The 26,943-nt window shown below is 44.3% G+C and overlaps 1 protein-coding gene across 2 annotated transcripts in view; it reads left to right on the forward strand.

Moving 5' to 3' along the window:
- CCDC175 (coiled-coil domain containing 175) overlaps positions 1-26,943 on the forward strand; it is a 268,009-nt gene that overhangs the window by 93,903 nt on the left and 147,163 nt on the right. For both annotated transcript variants that reach the window (XM_069207017.1, XM_069207018.1), the window contains one exon: positions 19,246-19,327. In XM_069207017.1, coding sequence (XP_069063118.1) covers positions 19,246-19,327 — 82 coding nt within the window. The remainder of the gene's footprint in view (positions 1-19,245; positions 19,328-26,943) is intronic.

The raw sequence follows: 26,943 nt of genomic DNA on the forward strand, positions 1-26,943 counted from the left end.
CGCGTGATCTGGATGCAAAACTCCCAGTTGACGTGGTTCACCTTCAGTATTCTTGGTTCTTCTTTTTGGGGACCAGAGATTGGGTCAGTATTCTTTAGCTACACAGGCCTTCCAAGTATCAGGCGTGATTCTAATGCATTTCAGTGTGGTGGTCCACATCACTGCACTGAAATAGAAAATCACACATTATAGCATCTGCCTTCAACTGTTTAGGGGAGTGCTATAATGCACAGATGATCAACTGAGCAGCACTGGCTGGGCTGAGTGAGCTGCCTCAGCCTACTTGGATTGCTAAGGTCAAGGGGCTCTAGGTGTACTCGCAGCAGGAATACTCACTTTCTGTTACAATGTACCTAAGTGAACAGAGAGTGACACACCCCACGGGGCGACCGGCCGATACACAAGCGCAAAACTGATGTCCTTCAGTGAGCGTCCAACCAGAGTTGTGTCTGCGCTTTGGGGCATATTTAATTGGCTCGGGTGCGTATGTTTGGCGGCACCATTTGCAAGAATGCAGCGCCCGCTGCGACCCGCCGGTGTTAGGCTGATGATCAAGGCTCCGCCGGTCCGCTCCTGCTCACTGCAGCAGACCCAGGCGGCCTGTGTCACATGGTGGCGGTCCCCAGTCCAGATTAATTTCTGTCCTGGCTCAGGCACAACGGATATTAAACTCCTGTGACCCCTAGCCGGCCCCGCCCGGCGTGGCTGAGTCAACTGAGCCGGCCTGTTACGGCCTGGGTCAGCTGAGCTAGTGGCCCACCGCCCTTCACTCGCCACTCATGGTCTGAGTTAATGGCTGCAGTGCTTTAACACCACTATGACCATCTGGGGGGCCCAAAGACATTCAAAATGGGTTATCAGTCACCATTCATGATGCATCTGTGCCGATTCCTGCCAGAGTGGAGCTCCCCTCTGCGCAACACAGTGATTCTCTTCTCCAGTCTATATTTTCCTCGTTTTCATTGCTTGATGTGTGCTCACAAGAAAATGTCACTCATAGTTGTAATGTCACTCATAATTACACTGAGATTATGAAAATGCCACACATAGCAGTCTGAAACCTTGGCAGCTATGGCTATATGCAGCTTCTTGGCATTTAGGGCCTAATTTTCTGCGTCGGCAGTGGACCCGAGAAGACCATCAAGTCGACGGTATTCCACCCGCCGGAATTAGATGTTACAGCTCTGCGAGTGGTGTACTAGTGGTTGTTTGCTGCCGGAGGAAGGTCATCGCCGGACCCATGGACAGCAGACAATGACAGTGGCTGTGGAATAGAGGTAAGTGACACACACACACTGTACCTTTGCCATATATGTCTTCTTGCACTACACACAACACAACACTCCACATAAACACAGTTATGCATTGTCATTCCACTACAACACGTACATGCCGCAAACAAACATTGATGGACATCCATGACACAACATACATTCATCATTGACACTGCACCCACACACGACACAACAACCAACACAATTTCACACTCATCTACACAAACACACTCACCCACAAGTCCAACTACACACATCCCGAAAATGACAACCACACAACACCAATCACCTTAATGTTGCAAGCAGCAACACAACACAACATGCAGAACAACATCACAGCCATTTGCAGGTGGCACACATACTGACACAACCACAGCACACACTCCAGCTCCCTCCCCCTCACCCAGCCAATGGTATCGCATAAACACATACACGTACTAACTCACACACAACTCGGAGCATGACAGGTACAGGTCCCCTGGCAATGTATACACATGGACACATTTAATAGGTGTGAATGTACTGTCGTTGTGATGCCAGCATACATTTGCCAATGAATACTGGCAGCATAATGGCATTTGTGTGTATGTACGATATGTATTGGTTACCAGTGTATCCCCATCCGTGTCTGACCCACTTGTGTCCCTGACATATACATGTCACAGTAGCTTTAAAAAATTAGTATCTGTCTCTACTAGTCCCGATCTCCAGTGGAGTGCCCACCAAACGTACCCTGGCAATGCGGCATCCCTACCTTTGAGTCCGGCTACAGTGATTTTGTGTTTTTTTCCGTGAATCAGTGGCAGCAGTGACATCACGTGTGGTCTAGAAAAAAATGTTTTATTAAAGTAATGTAAAAAATTAGGTACCATTTCTTTGAAGCATCATTTAGTAAAGTGTGTTGACACATTCTAGTGTTGCCAAAAAATATTCATAATGAAAAAACAGTGCAGCTAGTTTCAACAAGAGTATGGGAAACATAAAATACAAACATTGGCAAAGCCAATAATGTCCGACATTGGTGGTCAGTCTTTTGTTTTTGTGTCCTGTTTCAACATGGCTTTTGTAAAACCTTATTGTTGTGGGAGCTGTAGAGCCCTCATCATGGTACCAAACATGGACAATAGCAAAACTATTTTTTGGTCTCAAAAAGCACACATTGCCACAGTAGTTCCTGGCACGGAACTAAACCACTTTGAGTGCCAATATGCTCCTTGTGAAAGAGCAGATTGCTATCACTCACAGTGAAGCCAGCCAACAGATTGATAGAGACAGAATTTTAATAATAACAAAAGGTCTTAACGCCAGACCTAATTAGAGGCTGAATTCTTAAAGAATGTCCCAAAAGTGCACCCAGGTTAGATATCTTTGCATTAGCGCAGATGCATGTATTTCAAGAATTCACAAGAATTTGCACAAGTAGACCAGGAAATCGTACTCCTAAAAAATATTTGTGAACTGTACTTTAGCCGAGCAAATATGCATGTATAGGTTTGCTCATGAGAAAATCTGTTGAGCGTTTATAAGTTCACTTTCCATCCAACCACTTTTTTCCCAAGCCTCGAAGAAGTTTTACTTCTGCCCTTGTCAAGAGTACATTTCCAACCTTTCTCAGTTAGGGGTAAGATTAGTGAAGAGCTGGTGAAAACCCTTTAAACATGCAAGTTAGTAGGCTTGCATAGACTGAAAAGGGTATTCCAACCCTGTACTGCCATTTGATAAAGTTTGTTTTGACCAATGACTTTGTGTTTCACCACTGCGCATATTAGTTGCTCAATGTTCACCAGTAGCACATGGTATGTTTTGTTCAGTTGAGCCGCCTATTGGCTTTGACATGGCATTAGCCATTACTTTCTGTATTCAGTTTAGCCGCCTATGGGCTTTGACATTGCATTAGTCATTACATTTTGTATTCTGCCTATTGGCTTTGACATGCTGTATCCAGTCTAGCCGCCTATTGGCTTTGACATTGCATGCAGTTTAGCTGCCTATTGACTTTGACATGCTATTAGATATTCTGCCTATTGGCTTTGACATGATATTATATATTGCATTTTGTATTCAGCTTAACTGCCTATTGGCTTTGACATGATATTATACATTACACTTTGTATTCAGCTCCGCTGCCTATTGGCTTTGACATGATATCATATATTACATTTTATATTCAGCTCAGCTGCCTATTGGCTTTGACATGATATTATACATTGCATTTTGTATTCAGCTCAGCTGCCTATTGGCTTTGACATGATATAAGACATTGCATTTTGTATTCAGCTCAGCTGCCTATTGGCTTTGATATGACACTAGACATTGCATTTGATATTTAGGTTAGCTGCCTATTGCCTTTAACATGACATTGCATTTGATATCTAGGTTAGCTGCCTATTGCCTTTAACGTGGAGTTAGACATTGCAGTTGAGAATCCAAGCTGTATTTTTCCAAGCTGTGTTTTTGCACCAGAGAACCAAGATGTTTTTCTCACAGTAGACTAGACATGATAAGAGAGAGTACATGGGTGTTGTTTTCTCTTCGCTTGAGCTTGGGAACAGGAGTAGTCTTGGAGACCTGGCCAGTCTCCAAAAGGCTTGCTCAGTTTCCCAGGTCTGAGAGGAGGGGGCACACCTTTGTAACGAATGTAACAGGCTGCAGAGAGTCAGATTCGAATCTGCCGGACCTCGTGCTGGAGCTTGGCGCAGGCTGCCAGCAATCCCGTGTGGGTAGATGAATCTCTCTTTCTCGCGGCTGACAGGGGTCATCAGCTTGCAGACCTTAGAAAGATGAAGCTGTAGATAGTTCCCACACGGTGAAGTATTTGTTTTGCTTTGCATTCAATATCTTATAAATATAACCTGCTGTGTATATTGCAAACTGATATATTTTGTTTGATTAACGCGGACTTGAAAGCTACTAATTCGTCATACATAAATATTGTGGTTGGGGAAGAATTAACAACAATAAAAGTCTTCTTTGACCTCAGAAGTGCATTTCTGTTGTGTTATGTTAGTGCTTAGAAACAAGATAAGAGGAAAGCACTACAATTGGTACCAGGAGTCGTGGGGTCGGTCATTAAGAGGTGATTAAGAGGGTGTTGACGAGTTGGTAGATTTCTAAGTGCACACTTTGAAAGTGTAATTGTTTTTGTTGTTTGGAGAATTACAGAAATTGTTCTGTTTGGAGAATCACAGTAGCACAGCAGACCATGTCTGAGAATACATGTGTTGATGAACTGCCTGATGGTGCTAAGAAAAACTGTGAATTGTTTTCTGTTTGGGGAATTACAGAAGAAAATGCATGTGTAGCTAAAATGCCTGATAATGTTTTGAGAAATAATTCCTGTTGTACATATGTAGAAAACGTGTGTTTTGGAAGTAATGATGACAGAAAGGTCTGGATACCTTTATCTGCTTACAGAGAAATGCAGGAGAAATGTAGGAAGTTGGAACATGAAAATAGGAATTTACGTGAGCAAATTAGCCCGACTGAAAGTTATAAAAAGGCTGTTTTTGAAGAATCTTTCTTGTCCCATTCCAGTAATGAGGGGGGAGCTGCACTGAGTTTTCGTGTGAGCCAGGGTTTTTGGCAGACAAAATGCATTCCTTAACTGATAACACGGACGAGAGAGACCAGAATGTGATTTATGAGTTACCGTTGCAAAATGCACAAGTAAAACGAAAGATTTTAGAGAAAGAGACACCGAGTTGCATTAGCTTGTTTGATTTTTGGAAAAAGAATAGCCCTCATTTGAGAGAAATCCTAACACTTTTGTATATGGTCACTGTGAAAAATTATATGCAGCTGCGCGCTTGTGATTTGGCAAATGAAATAATGCAGACTTTAGGTTTCTGCGCAGTGCAAGAAGGAAATACTTATGTACATGTAAATCAAGAACAAGGAAAGAAAATAGTGCCCCTAGCTAGAATCATACAATGGATCTGGTACTTGCAAGACAGGGCTAGAGTACCACAGATAAAAGAATTACCAATGAAGTTGAGTGCACCATTTGAACTCGTGTCCACTGAAGATAAAAAGCATGTTTGTTTTACTAATGATTCATTGACTGAAATGTTGCTTTCTGGCACAGTAGAAGGAACAGCGTTGTATAATGTGTGTCAGATTTTAAAGCAAGAGCTACGTGAGATGTGTCATTTTTACGCTGATTTTTGGTTCATTGCTAATGTTTTAGCACCTAACTGGTTCAATTACCTTGCAGATGTTAATGAGAAAAATGCAGAGAGAGAAGTGTACACCCAGAATTCTGCCTTAGTGGGGATGGCTAAGTGGGTGCCCCAGAAATGTGAACAGCTGAGAGAAAAAGCCACTTACAGGTGGGCAGAGATGAGAGAGATGCACATTCCCCTAGTTTCGATAAAAACTGTGCAGCACGCACAAAAGCAATCTGTCATGCAAGCAGTCACAGAGCAGTTGGGGAGAGGAAAGTTACCAGGACAGAAATGGCAAAGTGATCAGGTTTTAGGGAAAGTGATTGCTGCAAATTACCAAGGAAAAATCGAAATTATGCTGATACCTAGAAAATAATCTGATTCATTCATACAAATTGGAGACAGAATGGCCCAACTTGGCAAAAATGCAGTGAATGGAGGTTTGGTAAAGAATGAGTCTGCCCCAGCCCTTCTGACAGTGCAAGAAAAGGGAAGCTGTGGTGCAGCAGATAAAAACCTCAGTGCTGATGTGTGGGCTGAAGCCCCAAGTGATCCTCCAAAACCTGCAGAAAATATAACAAAGGGCCCCAAAAACGTCCTGCTGATTATAAAACAGGGAAAGAAAGAGGAAGGGTGCAGTTTAAATGAAAAATGTTATTTGCAAGAAAAGTCATACTTGTTTCTTTTGCAGATCCTACCACGTTTCGCCACTGTCCCTGAGTGTGCTGTGTGGTCCCCCTTCCGGTGTGTGCGTGTGGGGTCGGGGAAGGGACCGAATCCCCAACCTGAACCTGGCTGAGTAAAGTGCCAGCACCATTGATCCATTTTGCGCAAACTGCGCCTTCAGTTCAAGTTCAACTTGTTTGATTGCATTCTTCCACTGGAACTAAGCTGTGTTTTTTTTTTTTCCCTCTCGTATGGAACTCTGACTTTTGCTTACCTTCCAGCAAACCTTTCAGGTGGACCGTGCCCCTTTACATGAGTAGAACTCATGCCACATCAAATTGCTAACACTGTTGAATTAGAGACTCATTCAGAGAAAAAAAAATTGCTCAGTCTTTTCTATGTAGATGTATCTGATGTGAAAGGTTATGAAATCAATGTGTTAATTCACTTCTATTGCTTTACAGGGATTGCTTTGATCATAATGTTTTTTTGTTTGTGGTGATGTTTTTTGTTTTTGTTTGAAACAGGAGATATGTGAAACAAAAATTCATTGGTCAAAGGGCGGAATGTACTGCCATTTGATAAAGTTTGTTTTGACCAATGACTTTGTGTTTCACCACTGCGCATATTAGTTGCTCAATGTTCACCAGTAGCACATGGTATGTTTTGTTCAGTTGAGCCGCCTATTGGCTTTGACATGGCATTAGCCATTACTTTCTGTATTCAGTTTAGCCGCCTATGGGCTTTGACATTGCATTAGTCATTACATTTTGTATTCTGCCTATTGGCTTTGACATGCTGTATCCAGTCTAGCCGCCTATTGGCTTTGACATTGCATGCAGTTTAGCTGCCTATTGACTTTGACATGCTATTAGATATTCTGCATATTGGCTTTGACATGATATTATATATTGCATTTTGTATTCAGCTTAACTGCCTATTGGCTTTGACATGATATTATACATTACACTTTGTATTCAGCTCCGCTGCCTATTGGCTTTGACATGATATCATATATTACATTTTATATTCAGCTCAGCTGCCTATTGGCTTTGACATGATATTATACATTGCATTTTGTATTCAGCTCAGCTGCCTATTGGCTTTGACATGATATAAGACATTGCATTTTGTATTCAGCTCAGCTGCCTATTGGCTTTGATATGACACTAGACATTGCATTTGATATTTAGGTTAGCTGCCTATTGCCTTTAACATGACATTGCATTTGATATCTAGGTTAGCTGCCTATTGCCTTTAACGTGGAGTTAGACATTGCAGTTGAGAATCCAAGCTGTATTTTTCCAAGCTGTGTTTTTGCACCAGAGAACCAAGATGTTTTTCTCACAGTAGACTAGACATGATAAGAGAGAGTACATGGGTGTTGTTTTCTCTTCGCTTGAGCTTGGGAACAGGAGTAGTCTTGGAGACCTGGCCAGTCTCCAAAAGGCTTGCTCAGTTTCCCAGGTCTGAGAGGAGGGGGCACACCTTTGTAACGAATGTAACAGGCTGCAGAGAGTCAGATTCGAATCTGCCGGACCTCGTGCTGGAGCTTGGCGCCAGCTGCCAGCAATCCCGTGTGGGTAGATGAATCTCTTTCTCGCGGCTGACAGGGGTCATCAGCTTGCAGACCTTAGAAAGATGAAGCTGTAGATAGTTCCCACACGGTGAAGTATTTGTTTTGCTTTGCATTCAATATCTTATAAATATAACCTGCTGTGTATATTGCAAACTGATATATTTTGTTTGATTAACGCGGACTTGAAAGCTACTAATTCGTCATACATAAATATTGTGGTTGGGGAAGAATTAACAACAATAAAAGTCTTCTTTGACCTCAGAAGTGCATTTCTGTTGTGTTATGTTAGTGCTTAGAAACAAGATAAGAGGAAAGCACTACAATTGGTACCAGGAGTCGTGGGGTCGGTCATTAAGAGGTGATTAAGAGGGTGTTGACGAGTTGGTAGATTTCTAAGTGCACACTTTGAAAGTGTAATTGTTTTTGTTGTTTGGAGAATTACAGAAATTGTTCTGTTTGGAGAATCACAGTAGCACAGCAGACCATGTCTGAGAATACATGTGTTGATGAACTGCCTGATGGTGCTAAGAAAAACTGTGAATTGTTTTCTGTTTGGGGAATTACAGAAGAAAATGCATGTGTAGCTAAAATGCCTGATAATGTTTTGAGAAATAATTCCTGTTGTACATATGTAGAAAACGTGTGTTTTGGAAGTAATGATGACAGAAAGGTCTGGATACCTTTATCTGCTTACAGAGAAATGCAGGAGAAATGTAGGAAGTTGGAACATGAAAATAGGAATTTACGTGAGCAAATTAGCCCGACTGAAAGTTATAAAAAGGCTGTTTTTGAAGAATCTTTCTTGTCCCATTCCAGTAATGAGGGGGGAGCTGCACTGAGTTTTCGTGTGAGCCAGGGTTTTTGGCAGACAAAATGCATTCCTTAACTGATAACACGGACGAGAGAGACCAGAATGTGATTTATGAGTTACCGTTGCAAAATGCACAAGTAAAACGAAAGATTTTAGAGAAAGAGACACCGAGTTGCATTAGCTTGTTTGATTTTTGGAAAAAGAATAGCCCTCATTTGAGAGAAATCCTAACACTTTTGTATATGGTCACTGTGAAAAATTATATGCAGCTGCGCGCTTGTGATTTGGCAAATGAAATAATGCAGACTTTAGGTTTCTGCGCAGTGCAAGAAGGAAATACTTATGTACATGTAAATCAAGAACAAGGAAAGAAAATAGTGCCCCTAGCTAGAATCATACAATGGATCTGGTACTTGCAAGACAGGGCTAGAGTACCACAGATAAAAGAATTACCAATGAAGTTGAGTGCACCATTTGAACTCGTGTCCACTGAAGATAAAAAGCATGTTTGTTTTACTAATGATTCATTGACTGAAATGTTGCTTTCTGGCACAGTAGAAGGAACAGCGTTGTATAATGTGTGTCAGATTTTAAAGCAAGAGCTACGTGAGATGTGTCATTTTTACGCTGATTTTTGGTTCATTGCTAATGTTTTAGCACCTAACTGGTTCAATTACCTTGCAGATGTTAATGAGAAAAATGCAGAGAGAGAAGTGTACACCCAGAATTCTGCCTTAGTGGGGATGGCTAAGTGGGTGCCCCAGAAATGTGAACAGCTGAGAGAAAAAGCCACTTACAGGTGGGCAGAGATGAGAGAGATGCACATTCCCCTAGTTTCGATAAAAACTGTGCAGCACGCACAAAAGCAATCTGTCATGCAAGCAGTCACAGAGCAGTTGGGGAGAGGAAAGTTACCAGGACAGAAATGGCAAAGTGATCAGGTTTTAGGGAAAGTGATTGCTGCAAATTACCAAGGAAAAATCGAAATTATGCTGATACCTAGAAAAGAATCTGATTCATTCATACAAATTGGAGACAGAATGGCCCAACTTGGCAAAAATGCAGTGAATGGAGGTTTGGTAAAGAATGAGTCTGCCCCAGCCCTTCTGACAGTGCAAGAAAAGGGAAGCTGTGGTGCAGCAGATAAAAACCTCAGTGCTGATGTGTGGGCTGAAGCCCCAAGTGATCAATCAGCTGTGTTTTTGCACCAGAGAACCAAGATGTTTTTCTCACAGTAGACTAGACATGATAAGAGAGAGTACATGGGTGTTGTTTTCTCTTCGCTTGAGCTTGGGAACAGGAGTAGTCTTGGAGACCTGGCCAGTCTCCAAAAGGCTTGCTCAGTTTCCCAGGTCTGAGAGGAGGGGGCACACCTTTGTAACGAATGTAACAGGCTGCAGAGAGTCAGATTCGAATCTGCCGGACCTCGTGCTGGAGCTTGGCGCCAGCTGCCAGCAATCCCGTGTGGGTAGATGAATCTCTTTCTCGCGGCTGACAGGGGTCATCAGCTTGCAGACCTTAGAAAGATGAAGCTGTAGATAGTTCCCACACGGTGAAGTATTTGTTTTGCTTTGCATTCAATATCTTATAAATATAACCTGCTGTGTATATTGCAAACTGATATATTTTGTTTGATTAACGCGGACTTGAAAGCTACTAATTCGTCATACATAAATATTGTGGTTGGGGAAGAATTAACAACAATAAAAGTCTTCTTTGACCTCAGAAGTGCATTTCTGTTGTGTTATGTTAGTGCTTAGAAACAAGATAAGAGGAAAGCACTACAAACCCTGGAACTATTGCTTTCCGCTACATCCAGCCCCAGTATGTAGTATGTAGACCTGCTAACGGCAAAATTAGGAAACTGCTAGTATTCAGCCCTACTATATGTATCAGCCCTGGCATAATCAGAGACATTGTTATCAGAACTCTAATATCATGAGATTGCTGCCATAATTTGTCACTGCACTACATGGCATCAAAGGGACATGTAGATTTTCAGCTTTCTCCCTTGAAGAAGGGTATAGGCAGCCCCTCCTAGCAAATTTCTAAAGTTTCAGAGGAACTGGTCCTGAACATAGCAAGGAGGTCTGGCGGTGGATAACCCAACCCTGGAATACAAGAGTTTCTCACTCATCACTGTTGTAGAGACCTCCGATTCTGTTAGACAAATCTTAGCACTCTGGTGGGAAGTTCTTGCCCCATCTTTATAGAAACACTTGTCATGTAATACAACAGCAAACTACAAGGTATACACCGGGCAATTCTGCCCTTTTGCTTACTTCATTCAGACTGGTCCAGCCAAGGTCTTTGTTCTAAGGTGCTCACAGGAAGGTGGGTGTTTGGAGTCATGAGGCAGCAGAAATCTAAAATATGTGTACCCACTTTACTGTCTGTTAACCGGTGATGGGTAGCCTTTCAGAGAACAATAGGCCAGCAGAGGCCATGAGCAAACTTCCTAACTTCAAAGGGCACTCTGTGACCTCTCCTCCATGCTGGAAAATCTCTGACCCATTGTAAATGAATCAGTGGATTGAACGAGAAAAGCCCAGCAATCCACTTCCGCTGCCTGGGCTCTCTCCAGCCCTCCATTTTAGGGACCACTTAAGATTTCTCAAGACAAATTGGATTCCAGTGATAATCGCTACATGTATAACAAAAGTTTCATATATGCATCCTATATACACCCGGACAGGTGCACACAGACAACATGCATGTCCCACATGTATCAGCAAAAAGCCCGGTTACAGGGTACTGGCTAGCTAATTTTTTTAATGGTGGTAGAGACAAGTTAGTATTCTACTGGTGGGCTGCAAAGGGTGTTAGCCCAAAAGGCAGGCATCAAAGGTGATGCCTCCTTTGAAGGGCTGCTGCAATGACACTCCCATGCAGGAAGCCTTTTGTTTCCCCAAACAAGGTAGAGCCAGGACCAAGGAAGGGAAAACTGGCTTGAGCACCAGTTTTCTATGGACGTGCAGCCTTTGACAACCACAACCCCAGGAGTGGTCTACCAATGTCCTTACAATCAAGGAAGACATCAGCCATGTTGGTTGGGGCATTCAAGATCCATTCTGGGATAGCCAGATGCCACACATCACCGGAACTGTGGCACCAGGTAGGAGGCGACCTATTAGCGTTTTGGCTAGTGACGGTGTTGTCCTCTTGGGTGCTTTACTGGGATATAATCGGCAACCCTGGCACCTGGGAATTCAGTACTCACTAGATTTGGCTCAAGGGTGAGAAGAAGACCACTTTGCATACGTTGGGAGCACACATGAGGAGGCTACAACTTTGGAGAGACGGCACCTGCTGTGCTTTGGGCTACTGGAGTTTGGACCTTGCTCTGCCTGCCCGGTTTGGGGAAAAGTTGATCCCCAGCCCCAATCCAAAGCAGAAACTCCAGGGGTCAGTTGGCTGCCCCCCCAGTATAGTACTGGGGACATTGAAGCTGGAGAGCCCAAGCTGCACCTCTGGTAGCCACTGCAGCTGTTTCGCCACTAGCGGACACCTGGCAACTTTGACGGACAATTTGGGAATATCCAGAAGTTGCACCAGAGTCTGGTGGACACGTGGGTGTTGTTTGTGACAGGATTTGTCCACCCCAGGGGACAATAGCCCCAACAAAGTCTACTGTGTTGCAAGAACAAAAGGTCTGAATCAGCAGCCCTTTGACCCCTGCATGGAGGACTTCATAGGACACAAAGATCCGGGGCCAGAGTCTGTCCCACTCACCGGAGGACCTGACTGAACTTCACCCCATAGACCGCACAGCATCTGGAGCATCCCTTGAGCATCTTTAATCCTCTATCCCTCACCATCAGGACCGCTCCATAGAAGTCAATGGCCGTGGTCCTGTAAAGTTTGGAACTCACTCTAAAAACTCTCTGGTGGCCTGGTAACGGTCCAAAGAATCCTTTAAGGCCTCTTAGAACTGTATCTTGTCAGGTTTGGTTGCCCAACCTGGGTTGGAGTCACCAAACTCAGTGTACAAACGTTTACAAACTTTTAAAAAGTTTTCAAAGTTTTGACTTGCCAGTGTTTGTTTGAGGTTGATGTCAAAGTTTTTAAAGCCTTAAAAATTCATATCTCCGGAACCCTATGGTGGATTTTAGTCATCAAGGGCTCTAAAAATTCATACAGATATACTCTGTTTGTATAAATTGTTTTGTCTCTTTCTTGTTTAGTGACTCTCTTATTCTGTTGTTTAAAGCTGTTAAATCCTTTAGACAGTTTTCCTTTTCTAAGCCTTGCTGCTCTGTGCCATAGTTACCAAAAGGGTGAGCTGAAGGGTAAGTAAATAACTCTGACTGGACACACAGAGACAAGTGTGAGTGTAATGCATGAAAGGGCCCCAGCCCTATCATATAGCAGACCCATTTTCTTACACCTGGGCAACTGGAGTGCAAGACCCAAACGCACATGTGAAAATTGTGCCGCTGTTTAAAGATCTGTAAAATGAAAAGGCATGCTATAGCTCTTCCTACAAATGCCCTCATCATGTGGGCCATTGGAGCATGTTCTGCTCTCACAAGTGCTTCCTTTTGCATGCGTTTTAAGGAGAAATGAGTCCCATATAGTAGTATATGATAATACGTTATATTCCGTAAGAAACCATTAATCCCCTCAATACATGAAGGAAGTGATGATGTAATTTGGGAACTAAAGGGATTCACTAATGATCAGTTAATAAATCTACTCATCCTACATCCTTAAGTTGTGGGGGTAGGTGGCTAGATTGACTTCAGAGATATGATTTCTAGAATTGTAACTCATACTCAGCTAAGTTATTGTAGTAAATAATATATTATTTGAAACACTAGGTTTGTGTAATTTACTCGCTGAACTATGTGCTACTTAAAATTTACCGTTTTCCAACATCAGCTTCCCCCATTTCCAATCCTGCTGATTAAACAGCACTCAAAATTGACCTCTTCACAATCTTTCTAGTACCCTAGATGTATCCCTTCCCTCTTCTATTCTCAGTTCTCATTGTAAATGTACGTATGTGTCTATATCTTCACTTGTTAGCTGGGTATCCAGTTACTATGTACGGTGAACAATCAATCAATCATAGCATTTGTAAAGCGCACTACTCACCCGTGAGGGTCTCAAGGCGCTCGAGGGTGGTGCTGCTACTACTCGAACAGCCATGTTTTGAGGTGTTTCCTGAAGGTTATCAGGTCCTGTGTCTGTCCCAGGTGAATAGGAAGAGTGTTCCATGTCTTGGCGGCGAGGTGGGAGAACGATCTGCCACCAGCAGTCGTTCTGTGGATGTGTGGAACGGTGGTGAGGGCAAGGTCAGCGGAGCAAAGCTGTCGGGTTGGGGTGTAGAAGGAGAGCAACCTGTTGAGGTATTCTGGTCTGGTGTTGTGCATTGCTTTGTGAGCGTGGGTGAGGAGCTTGAACGTGATTCTCTTGTTGACGTGGAGCCAGTGCAGGTCTCTCAGGTGGGCTGTGATGTGGCTGTGGCCGGGGATGTCCGGGATGAGGTGTGTGGAGGCGTTCTGTATGTGTTGTAGTCTTTTCTGGAGCTTGGCCGTGGTTCCTGCGAAGAGAGAATTACCGTAGTCCAGTCTGCTGCTTATGAGGGCTTGGGAGACCATCCTTTTGGGTCCGGTGGGGATCCATTTGTAGATCTTCCGAAGCATGCAGAGGGTGTTGAAGCAGGAGGAAGAGACGGCGTTGACTTGCTGGGTCATTGATAGGGATGAGTCCAGGATGAACCCCAGGTTGCGTGCGTGGTCGGTGGGTATCAGGGCAGTTCCCAGTGTGGTGAGCCACCAGGAGTTGTCCCCGGCGAAGGGGGTGGAGCCGAGAATGAGGACTTCAGTTTTGTCAGAATTCAGTTTCAGGCATCTGTTCTTCATCCATTCGGCTATGGCCTTCATTTCTTCGTGGAGGTTGGTTTTGGCGGTGGCAGGGTCCTTGGTGAGGAAGAGGATCAGCTGGGTGTCATCAGTGTATGAGGCAATGTTGAGGTTGTGTGATTGGACGATGTTTGCGAGTCGAGCCATGTAAACGTTAAAGAGGGTCGGGCTGAGGGACGACCGCTGGGGTACGCCACAGATGATCTTGGTGGCGTCAGAGCGGAATGGAGGGTGGCGGACTCTCTGTGTTCTGCCGGTGAGGAAGGAGGTGATCCAGTTCAGGGCTCTGTCACGGATCCCTGCGTTGTTGAGGCGTGTGCATAGGATGTGGTGGCAGACGGTGTCAAAGGCGGCCGAGCGGTCCAGGAGGATGAGGGCTGCGGTTTCGCCGTTGTCATGTAGGGTCATGATGTCATCGGTGGGGGCGATGAGGGCGGTTTCGGTGCTGTGGTTGCTGCAGAATCCGGATTGGGACGAGTCCCCGGAGTGTTGTTCTCCTCGAGGAAGCAGGTCAGTTGTTTGTTGACAATTTTCTCTATGACTTTTGCCTGGAAAGGGAGCAGGGAGATGGGCCGGAAGTTCTTGAGGTCCTTTGGGTCTGCCTTGGGTTTCTTGAGGAGGGCATGAATCTCGGCATGTTTCCAGCTCTCCGGGAAGGTAGCAGTCTCATAGGAGCTGTTGATGATCTTCTGGTGTTGGGGTGCAATGACAGAGCTTGCTTTGTTGAAGATGTGGTGAGGGCAGGGTTCGGATGGGGAGCCGGAGTGGATGGTGTTCATGATTTTTATGGTGTCGTCGTCATTGACGTGGGTCCATGAGAGCAGGAGGTTGGTGTGGCAGGGGGGCGGTGAGTCTGTGGTGTCGGTGGTTGACGGGGGGGTCTGAATATTGAAGCTGTCATGGATGTCTGAAATCTTGCGGTAGAAGAAGATGGCTAGGGAGTCGCAGAGGTCTTGCAATGGCGGGATGTTGTTGACATTGGAACCGGGGTTGGAGAGTTCCTTTACGATGTTGAAGAGCTCCTTATAGCTCTGTGCGTTGTTGTCGATGCGTTCTTTGAAGGCGGTTCTTTTGGCCGTTCAGATGAGTTGGTGGTGCCTGTGGATGGCGTACTTGAAGGCTGTGTGGTTGTCCGGTGTCTGTTCTTGGTGCCACTTTTTCTTAAGTCTTCGGCATGTTTGCTTGGATTCTTGGAGGTCGGCGGTGAACCAGAAGGCCTTTCTGTCAGTGCGTCTGTTTGAAGATTTCTTGATCGGGGCGAGAGTGTTGGCACAGTCGATCCATTGCCTGAGGTTGCGAGCAGCTGTGTCGGTGTCAGTGGTGTTGAATGGTGGGTTCTGGGAGAGGGTGGTGATCAGCTGGTCTTCGGTGACCTTGTTCCATCTGCATTGGGGAATCCGCTGTGGGTGATGGTGCGTTGTGGGTTTCTCGAAGGTGAAGTGGATGCAGCTGTGGTTGGTCCAGTGGAGTTTGGTGGTGTGGCTGAAGGAGACGTGTTTGGTGCCAGAGAAGATGGGGTCAAGCATGTGTCCTGCGGAGTGGGTGAGTGTCGTGATGAGCTGCTTGAGGCCGGGGTTGGCGAGGTTGTCGAGCAGGTGTGGTGGAGTTGTTGTCGTTGGTGTTTTTGAGGTGGAAGTTCAGGTCCCCGAGGAGTATGTAGTCTGTGGATGCGGGGGCGTGTGTGCTGATGACGTTGGAGATGGAGTTGCTGAACCAATGTCAGGGACAGGGGGGTCTGTAAACGAGGGTCCCTCTGAGGGTAGTGTTTGGACCGGTGTGGATCTGGAAGTGCAGGTGTTCAGTGGCGCTGAGGGTGCCTTCGGTGCTGGTCGTGATTCTGAAGGTATTCCTGTGGAGGATGGCGATGCCTGCTCCTGGTCTGTTGGTGCGGTCCCCACGGGTGATCTTGTAGCCGTCCAGGATGGCTTTGGCAATGTCGGGCACTGAAGAGGGCTTCATCCAGGTCTCGGTCAGGAAGGCGACATCTAGGGAGGCTGAGTTGAGTAGGTTCCAGAGTTCGATGGCATGCTTGTGGACAGAGCGGGTGTTGAATAGGATGCATCTGAGATGGTTGCGTCCTGCCTTGGCGGGTGGGTCGCTGGCGTGGAGGCTGGTGACGGTGCAGTTCCGGCAGGAGAAGGGTCCGCAGGTGAGCTGCGGGGTGGCCTAATGGCAGGTAAATGAGCAACCGACGTTGAGCACATGGAGGGTGATGGTGTCTCGTAGCGGAGTTGTGTGTTGCAGCGGTGGGGGGAGAGAGAACCAGGGGTTCCGGCGCTGGGTGCAGTCCAGCCACGGACGGGCGTAGACGGACTTGCCTTAGGCACAAAAAAAGGGGGCGGGCCACAAGGGCAGCAGCAGAAGGAATGCAGCGCGAGAGAAAGGAGGGGGCAGGGCGGCAGGGGCAGCGTCGGCAGGGGAGAAACAGAGGGGGGAGAGTGAGAGTGGGAGAGAGAGAGAGCGGAGTGAGAGGAGAAAGAAAAGAGGAAGGAGTGAAACGCAGAAGCAAAAGGAGCACAAAAGGGACAGAACATGGAAGAAAAAGCACACAAAGAGCAAAGCAGGAAAAAGGAGAAGAGAGGCAGAGGGCAGCCTAGTAGAAGAGCAGAGCTCTCCCACTAGACACCAGGGATGAGGCGCAAGCAGAAGCCTGCGAGGGAGGAGGGCCTCGAACTTCTGACAAAAGTGAGGGAGGTAGGAGCGGGGGCAGAAAACAGCACAAAAAAAGGGGGCGGAGCCATGGGGACAGCAGCAGCGCGAATGCAGCGCGAGAGAGAGGAGGGGGTGGGGCCGCAGTGGCAGCAGCGGCTGGGGAGAGCAAGAGTGAGAGAGAGACAGCGAAGTGAGAGGAGAAAGAAACGAGGAAAGAGTGAAACGCAGAAGCGAAAGGCAAAAGGAGCACAAAAGGGACAGAACACGGAAGAAAAAGCACAAAGAGCAAAGCAGGAAATAGGAGAAGGGAGGCAGAGGGCAGACTAGTAGAAGAGCCGAGCTCTCCCACTAGACACCAGGGATGAGGCGCAGGCAGAAGCCTGCGGGTGGAGGAGAGCCTCGAACTCTTGACAGAGGTCAGGAGTTCAGAGGAAAGAGGGCTCTACTTGCCGGTGGAGCTACAGGAGGCAGAGCAGTTCACTGACCAGCTCAGTGATACTGCTTGTCATACTGTGCAGCGGACGCCATTAAGTAGGGAGTGGGGAAGAGGACAGCTGGGAGGCAGGAGTGGGGGTGGTAAAACAGCGTGAAAAAAGGGGGCAGGCTGCGGGGGCTATATTTTGGCTAATTTCTTGGTCTCTTTCAGGGGAACCCACAAACTCTCTGACCTCTAGAATCCCTAGGATGTTCGAAAAAAAGGATGCAAATTTGGCGTGGGTAGCTTATGTGGACAAAAAGTTATAAAGGCCTAAGCGTGAACTTCCCCAAATAGCCAAAAAAAAGGCCTGCCACGTGAGGGGGAAAAGGCCTGTCAGCGAAGGGGTTAAAGGAAACAGGGCTGCTTTAGAAAAAAAGGGTTTAAAGTTTGGAAAACTTTATTGACAGTTGACAGTGGTGCAATGGACCTCCTCCTTTTCCCCCCAAAGCTGCCTCCCCAAAAAGGAAGAGATCCCAAAGGGACCTCTTTCCTTTTGTGAATGAGATAACACCCTAATTTGGGAGTCAGTAACTTATAAGTAACCATCATTGATAAATAGGGTACTGAATCGCAATTTGGAAGGGACACCTAGAACACGCCCCTTCCAATTTAAAAGTGGGTAAAACTTGAATGACTCTTAAAATGTGTTTAGTACATACAATATAACTTTTAGCTGTCACAACAACCCTTACTTATGCAAAGTGGAGAGTTTGCAACGGCTAAAAAATTGTAATGTTTGCGATTAACAAATAGCACATTTTTGTGATTCGCTATTTGGTAATTGCAAACAGCAATGTACAAAAGTGTGTTTAACACTTTTTGTGATTCCCAGTGAGTTGCAAATACGCCCACCTCGTGAACATTATTGAGATAGGTCTCGGTTTAGGACCCATTGGTTATGGCAGAAATTACAGGGATGGTCACCTGCTGGGGTCAGCAGACCACCATGTCTGTAATTGATTTTCAATAAAGCAATCTTGTTTTTTTTTTTAAATGCAGCCCGTTTTTCTTAAAGGATGTTTCAAAAAGAACATTTTTAAAGTTTTCTTTTCACTTTTTAAGAGTAGTTAGTAATCAGAGGGACTACTGCCTGCTCTTAAAAAATATTTTTATATCAATTCACTAATGGAAGGGGTACCTTAGAGGTCCCTTCCCATTTGCGAATGGGTTACCATCTTCTTGAAGTAGGCGGTAAAATGTGAATGTTTTGCAACCTCATTTCGGTAGCAAAACATTCACACATGCCAGTGCGATTCGTTTTTAGGAAGGGGGGCCCTATACATGCCCGTTCCTAATACTGAAATGCACATCTATTTGTGATTTGGTAATAGGTTACCAAATCACAAATAGGGCCCTTGTACAAAGAAAAGTGCTTTTTAGTGGGTGCTAATGGACCGATTCTATGAATCGGACCATTTGTGACAGCTAAGAAAAGCTTTGTTCACCTGGCCCTTTGTTTCTACCTATACTGCCCAAAATACTCTTTTAATGCACACTTGTCACATCCTATACTGTAATTTACACACAGATTGTAGAACACTTTTTAAAAAAGGAAACATCGTAACTTATTTCTTCATTACGCCATTCTTTGAAGGAATTTAAACCTTAGAGCAGTGGTTGTTTGATGTGGTTGGTTATCAAAAAGTTAAGCTTTGTTAAAATGTGTTGAATATCCTTTGGATGCATGTCTTTTACATGTTCAGTAGTATTGTATACTATGTTACTTTGGCTGCATCTAATTTCTTTCTTTTATAGGAGTTACCTTGAAACACAGTTAACCAGCATGGAAGAAGAATGTATTAAGCAGCGAGAAATTTTAAAAAATAAACTTTTGAAGGTAAAATGTGACTGTTTAGTTAATCTTTTATTTCCTTTTATTCTAAATCGTAGGATCCTCATTAATAGCCATAACATTGAAGTAATTCCACACTGTATATGGGGAATATGTTATGCTTAAGCCATACAGTTTTATATAAAAACATGTCCAAAAATCAGCGTAACCAGTGCTAGAAAGCACTTTCCAAAGCCCATCAATGGCCATATTTGTTCCTGGAATTATAAGTATTCCTAAAACACTCCTTACAAAACTACACTTCAGCATCTTAATCAAACTTGTTGTCTACACCTGCCTGCAATGAAGAAAAAACGAGGCAGATTGACTTAGTACTAAAAGAGTTAAAAAGCACCCTTAGTCTTTAAGAGAATCTAGCAACTTCTGATCCCTTAGTGCCTTGCACTGATAGTTGCCTGTCAGAGACAGTTCTTTTTTCTGGTTCTTGAGAGTGGTACCTTGGGAACAGCTGCATGTATTTTATAGCCTGTTTTTGGCAGTTTTCCTCTCAGAATTATTCTGCTTTATTTGAGGCTACAGGGCAAATGCAGGGTATCTTTGGGTGGTTCAGATACATGTTTCAGTCAAAATGCATTTTGTATTTATTAGATGTCCTTCCTGTGGTGGACAGGAAGATTCATCTGGCCCTCTGATCTGTGTGATGGGCACCCAGCCTCTTATTCCATCAAGGGCTGTCAATTCTGTACCAAAACATCTTGGAGCACCCTCAAATACAGAGTGGGAAAAAGCTGATAAGAAAACTGAAAGATATATAAGTGAAGGAAAAGAAAGCAGATGAGATAGCCTCCAGGGAATCATCTGCTCTACTTCGATGCAGCCAGTGAATCCTAAAGACTCTCAAGGACAGAAGGTATTGAAAGGGAGAAAAGAGATGGTATCACTGATTGTGCAACTCCTGCTTCCACTTGAGGTTGAAAGTTTTGATGTCAGCAAAGGACTTGAGCCCAACCTACTCACTGTTGAAGGATGGATCCTCAAAGATGGCGAAACATTGTCACCTGATGTATGGAAGCTCACCAATGTAGAAATAGTATGCTGGATACCTCTATCACATTTGGCTTCACCCTACACAATCACCATCAAAGCATTAGTCATCAACTTTGAGGTAATCGATGTTGAGGCATTCAGCATCAGGACATTGATCTGCATCATGGAGATGGATGTCAAAATGTTCAATATCTACGCATTCTTAATTGGGGGAATATATATCACCTAGTAAACGGTGGCAGTTCTAACCATCTCCTGTGGGCTCCCCGACTCTTTTCTTCCACAATTCCAGCAGAGGATTCTTTTCAGACATCGCTGAGTTCACTTAAGCTTCCCCTGCTACCTATTTCAAAGGACATGAGGCCAGATGTACAAAGCTTTTTTCTGTGCACAATCGGCCTGATTCGCAGAATCTGACCATTTGTGCAGGGAAAAAAGCATTTTGGTATGTACAAATGCTATTTTGTGATTCAGTAGTCTATTTACGGAATCACAAAATAGGTTTGCAATTTGCGATTAGGAAGGGGTGTGCCAAGGGTCACAGTGGTAGGTATGATTGTTTTGTGACCATGGATGCGATCGCAAAACAATCCATTTCAAATTGGTGTTAACCCATTCACAAACAGGAAGGGGTCCCCAAGGAACCCCTTCTCCTTTGTGCATGGGGGCGCAAACATTTTTCAGAGCAGGCAGTAGTCTCCCGGACCACAGTCCACTCTGAAAAAATGAAACTGAAACGTTTAATTTTTATCTATGAAATGCATCCCGTTTTCCTTTAAGGAAAACGGGCTGCATTTTTAAAAAAACTGCTTTATTTAAAAAGCAGTCACAGACATGACGGTCTGCTGACCCAAACAGGCCACCATCCCTGTGAGGGCAGCCATTCCCAAACAGGTCGCAATTTGCAACCTACCTAATGAATATTAATGAGGCAGGTCCCTTGCGACCCATTTGGAAATCGCTAACAGTGTCTGAGACACTGTTGTACGTCAGGTTTTGCGACTCACGAGTTGGTAAGACTCACAATTTGTAAGTCGCAAAACCTGACATCTGTACATGTGGCCCATTGTCTTCTGACCTACCTCATGCCTCTCATTAGAAAAATCAAACACACAAAAGGTGATGTGAGGAATGCATGCAATAAATCTAACCACTGACAATCACTTGGGGTAGCATTCCAACCCATTGTGCTTTTGCTCACAATGTCAGTTTTGACCCTGCTCCAATACAAACAGTTTAGGCTGAACTGCCAGGCCAGGTTCTCCCTAAGGACCATGCAACCCAAGACCGGTTTAGCCGTAATTGGCAGTCGTCCTTTTGGTGTAGCTTGGTACTAGTGGCACAGTGAGCACAGGACCTACGTCTGTGCACACGTATGCCAAATAGGGTGGTATATCAAACACATAAAATGTGTTAGAAAATTGGAAAGGTCTTAGTCAGTGGGTCCGAGAGAGCACAGGCCGGAAGAGATGCCTCATCCTTGTCTTTCACTTCATGCTACAAAGGATAATCGTCCATCTTGTAAGTGTAGTCGCAAGAAGCATATTACCTCTGGCCTGTCATATCTTCTAATGGCCGGGATTTTAATTCCTCATATACTTCTACTTCAATATTGGGATCTTCTTCTAGTGTGTCGTTGGTGTATGGCATTAAAGCATTCCAAGATGTTTTGGCAATAGGTGCACCGAAGCTGAACATACCCTTTGAGGCCGTTCTTACATCCATATCCGTCATTATGGTGATGCTTTAGCCCTGGGCAATGCCTATACCTCTTCTTCCTCTGATGCTGGGTCTCTTGGAGATGGCACAAGAAAAGGCCATAAATAAATCAGTGACTTCTCATTTATTTAAAAAATATATGCTTCCTTAACAAAATCCAGCCTCGCTGCGCTTTGTGCCAAACCCAGATTTAGTTATTGTATCAGCTCTCTGAAAAAAATCATGCCTCAGCAAAGACACCTCAGATCCTCTGGATAGAAAAAAACAAGAAGATGGATGACACTGGAAAGAAAATTTGCTGTACTCCCACCACTGCAATCAAAGGTGCAAGTGCTACAATGCTCCTAGGGAAGGACGATTGTTCCCTATGTAAAACAATTCACAGACTTGCTGAGGACCTTCCTAGGATAGAATGCAAGATTTTTATGAGGTTGTCCAGGAGGGCTTAGTGCTGTCCATGCCAATCATAACTACAGGGATGGTCCAAAGAAGAGAGACAGAATCTTTAAAAAAGATTTCCGGGCTTGTATCACAAGGACACCCTTGTGTCTAGAAGTGCCCTCACCCTCCTGCTAATCATATGGCATGCTTCATCATTGGACCTGCGTCTGCAGAGAGAATCAACTCCTGGCGGGCTCGCCCACACAATGGGAGGAAGCTCTTTAATATTTGCTGTACTGACTTAGTGGATCTTAAAACCTAACTATGCTAAAAACACCTACAGGGTACAGTTTAAACATACTTTGTTATGGGGATCCTAGGTTACGATTAAATACAAGGGCAACATAAACTGGCCATAATGAGTCATCTGAAAAACGCCACTATTCAGATTTCTTCAGGACCACCTAATTCCTACACCTAAGGGGAGGGCCCTATATTATGGGGTGCAGCCACCCACACTGGTGTAAAAATACACACATGTATTAGAAAAATGTTCTGTAACTTATTTTTTACTGTACAACGCTATTCGGGGTTGTCCTGTAGTCCTATACTCTAGTGGAAGTCCTCATTTGGGAACTCCTGCCCAGAGTAGCATTCGTACAACCTAGAGAGTATCTGGTGGCATTGGTCTCTGTGTCACACTTTCGTCAAGAGAACCATAGCTCAGTACGCCTAGCTCCGGTCTTCATGTCTAAATGTCGAGCTTACTGCTGTGCAGTCAAGTAATGTATGTGCATGGCCTTTACAGAGCTGGGTATTATTTTTGTTTGCCCCGGAATTAACCATAGAAGATTGTCACGGTTTTGTTTCACATTTCTGAAGTCCGATGTTCAGTTGAAGACTCTAAACTTACCATTTTTAGATAACACTCTGGGCAGCTAATGGAGGAAGAGATGCTCCACACGAAGACATAGGTGAAAACCGTTAAATAGGTGAGTCTAGAGGAGTGCAAAAATGTTTAGGTAATCTTATAATCACAAGGACTGCCACTATTACCATAGACAGAGTGTTTAGTCCATTACTGGTCATACCAGCCTCACAAGCAGCGGCAACTTAGGTACACATCCTAGCCAAGATGGGATCCTAAGTCAAAATCTGCCAGTCACCGTTACTAGTATGCTGTCGTTCATTTCGGCATGAAGTTTGCACGTTGGATGTTTTCCAAATGTAGTGACAGTAGAAGCAGCATCCCAACAACATCAAGAAAAGACCATCATACACCCATACCTGGACAACTGGTTGATCAAAGAAGGAAATCCAGTAAAATTATGAAACAATCTACACTTAACTGTGAGCTTACTTCATCAACTGGGTCTGCAAGTACATTTTCAAAGGTGAACTATTTCAACTATCTAAACACTAACATGTTTTAGAAGCGACTCTAAACACAGTGCAAAAGAGAGTGATTTCCTTTGGAGTGCAAAACGTAATCCTTTTCAATGAAATGTCAAAAACAATTAATCCAACAGGATGACAAATGTCATCACTTCTGGGATTAATGGCCTACAGTGTATAGATTGCCTCAAATGCAAGATTGCATTTAACGCCTCTAAAACGAGGTTTGGAAGACTAGTGATCTCAGGAAGTTGACAGTTGAAATGACAAACTGTGTTTGACTCAAATAGCAATTCAGTTTCCTGGTGGAACACAAGGAACGATCTTCTGCGAGGGTTTTTTTTTTCGTAGCCTATTTTCTCAGATGAAAGTAATGGATGCTTCTCTGGTAGACTCTGGACCTCACCTACTTGACCAGTCTGTCCAACACCTTTGGACACCGAAATAAGCTCTTGTCACATCAATGTCCTGGAGCTTAGAACAGCTCATCTAGCATTAAAAGAGTTCCTACCATCCTTGACATTAAATTACAGCTGAACAATTGGTGAGGGGTGGGCAAATCCAGGCAGCTTTTGTTGGAAGCCTAAAGAATTTGGTAGTGGCCCTTGGCCAAAAACCTTCCTTCCCGCAAATAGACATTTTTACAACTGTACAGAATGCCAAATGCTCAAGGTCTCTTCTGGAAAATGGGAGCCTATTTGATCGAGTAGTCAAGGAAATTAAACCTTCCATCCCATTCCTGTGAATCCATTGGTACTTTTGAAGTACCAACCTCACAAGCAAAACTGATTCTGATTGGTGCTAGTGGCTCAGACAGTGGTGGTTTCCAGGCCAGCTGCAGATGTCCCAAAGCCACACAGGAATCTGCTGTGACCAAATTGCAAGGAATAATTGCTTCATCTGAAGCTAACATCTGTGATTTTGGTAGCATGTCTCCTGAAATTGAATAATATAGACACCTGTATTTGCGTCAGTCTTCCGTGTACATTTTGCTGCAACTTTATGCTTTTATACTTTCAAATGAAGGAGGCTTTGTTTGTGGTGTCAACAAAATAATTTTTATACCATTATAGATCAAAAAGAAGTCATCCTGCCATACGTATTATATTTTGCCACGTGTAAGCTGACGTATTCTTCCATTAAATTGCCCGCATCAGTCTTCATACTTTATGCTACCAGTAGTTGAAGATTTTCGTGAAGGAATAAGGAATGTTCATCCACAGGTGAAGACACCTTCTCCACCCTGGGAGCCCAATTTAGTATTATCTAAGTTTATGGTTTCTCCTTTTGAACCAAACCACAAGATAGTGCAGCAGCATACTTGGAAGGCAGCCGTTTTGATAGCTATCATAGAGTTACAGGCTTTCTCTGCTTTGGAACCCTATCAAGGTTTTCACACCAGTAGGATAGGGATGAGATCTCACCCTACATTTTCACCCGAGGTAGCTTCAGATTTGCACACTTCCAGTATTTTTAATAATCCTTCTTCACCAGCTGGATTTATTCTGCCCTTGTTAGATGTTAGAAGCGTTTTATGCTTCTGTATGGAGAACAACAAATCAGTCAGGAAGTCTAACGAGCTTTTCAATCGCTTTGGCTTAATACATGCCATTTTACCCATCTCAAAATAGTCTGTCTCTTGTTTATTGCATCTGTGTTACCAATTGCCAAACTAACCCTTGCCTTCAAAGCCCACACCCAAGCCCACCTAAGGCTCATTTAAACAGGGAAAAAGCAGTTGCTAAAGTATGTACATCTTTTTTTAAATGAAAATACTAGAGTTGGGCGTTTAAGGTTGATGGGAATGTAATAGCGTCTAAAGCACAAAACTGCATTACACATAGAAATCACAAGTTAGGGTGCTACTGTAACCCTGGCACTCAACACCACTGTACACACTGAATCTTAAACGCAATCCCCCATACTTTTTACATCAAACATGGTTTCACACATGCAGTTGCACAATACATAATTCACAACAACCTAATGCTAAATCTCACAAATTACATCTATTTTAAAATAATTGCACATCGACATGTACAAGGGCAAATGTATGTAGCAAAAAGCAGTTTAAGTTGTGATACTATACATAATGTAGTTGTGCTAAAGTTCTCTTGGATACTCTTCTGATGTTTGATGGAAATGGAAGGCTGTTGAGAGACTAAATGTGAGGTAAGATGTCAACCATATCATGTCATAAGGGGGTTGGCGGTAAACGTGTGTGTGATATTACTTCCACTCAGCTGCAATTTTGGTGAATCGACGTGTGTGCTCAGCCCATTCAGCCCTCAAACCAACTTTTGTCCCCTAGCTTACCAGATTGTTCCTGTGTTTATAAGGTTCAGTTCCATTCAAGGAGGCTGTGAAGTGGATAGCAGGGAAGATGCATAAAGGAGTGCATTTGTGTTGATCTGCTAGGACTCTTTGACCAGAACAGTGAAACCAAATATTAATAGCTTTCAGCTGTTTACACTTTGGGCCAGATTTGCTTGATGCAACGAGGCGCAGCAGCTAGAGTTGCTGCGTTGTATTGCGCCAAAGGGAGAGAGCAGGAGAGTACCATTTCTACAGAGTTATGGGGCTGCTGCTGTCATCCTCTGCGCTTTTTAGGCTGCCTTGCATCATGCACACGCCCTTCACCATTATAGCGCACTTGCAAAGTTAGAAACGTTTTGTGAAAAGAAATCCCTTTTCAAACGTTATGCCTGCCTCGAGGGGACATAAATGTATGGCGCTAAGCCCTTTGTACCTTTTTTACTTAATAGGGCTTCCTGTAAAATCCCATGGGTGGTTTTATTGGAACACCCATGTGCCATTCATGGGACGCCATGTTGAAGCAAAGTAGCACAAAGTAGTGCAAAGCAGTGCAAAGTAGTGCAAAGCAGTGCAAAGTAGCGCTAAGCCCTACTTAGCGTTTCTTTAGGGCTACTTTACAGCGCAACTCGAGATGGGCACTGGAAGGTAAGTCCCAATTTAAATTTTGCACCGGTTTTTGTGACACTATGTCGGCTTCGATAAATGTGGCTGTCCCTTCGAGGGCATGCCGTAGCTTTCAGGACTGCTGAAGCCCGTCCCCCAAAAGCACAATTTTATGGTGACAGACGTTTTGTTAATCAAGC

The sequence above is a fragment of the Pleurodeles waltl genome, chromosome 9, assembly GCF_031143425.1.
Source record: "Pleurodeles waltl isolate 20211129_DDA chromosome 9, aPleWal1.hap1.20221129, whole genome shotgun sequence".
Lineage (NCBI taxonomy): Eukaryota > Metazoa > Chordata > Amphibia > Caudata > Salamandridae > Pleurodeles > Pleurodeles waltl.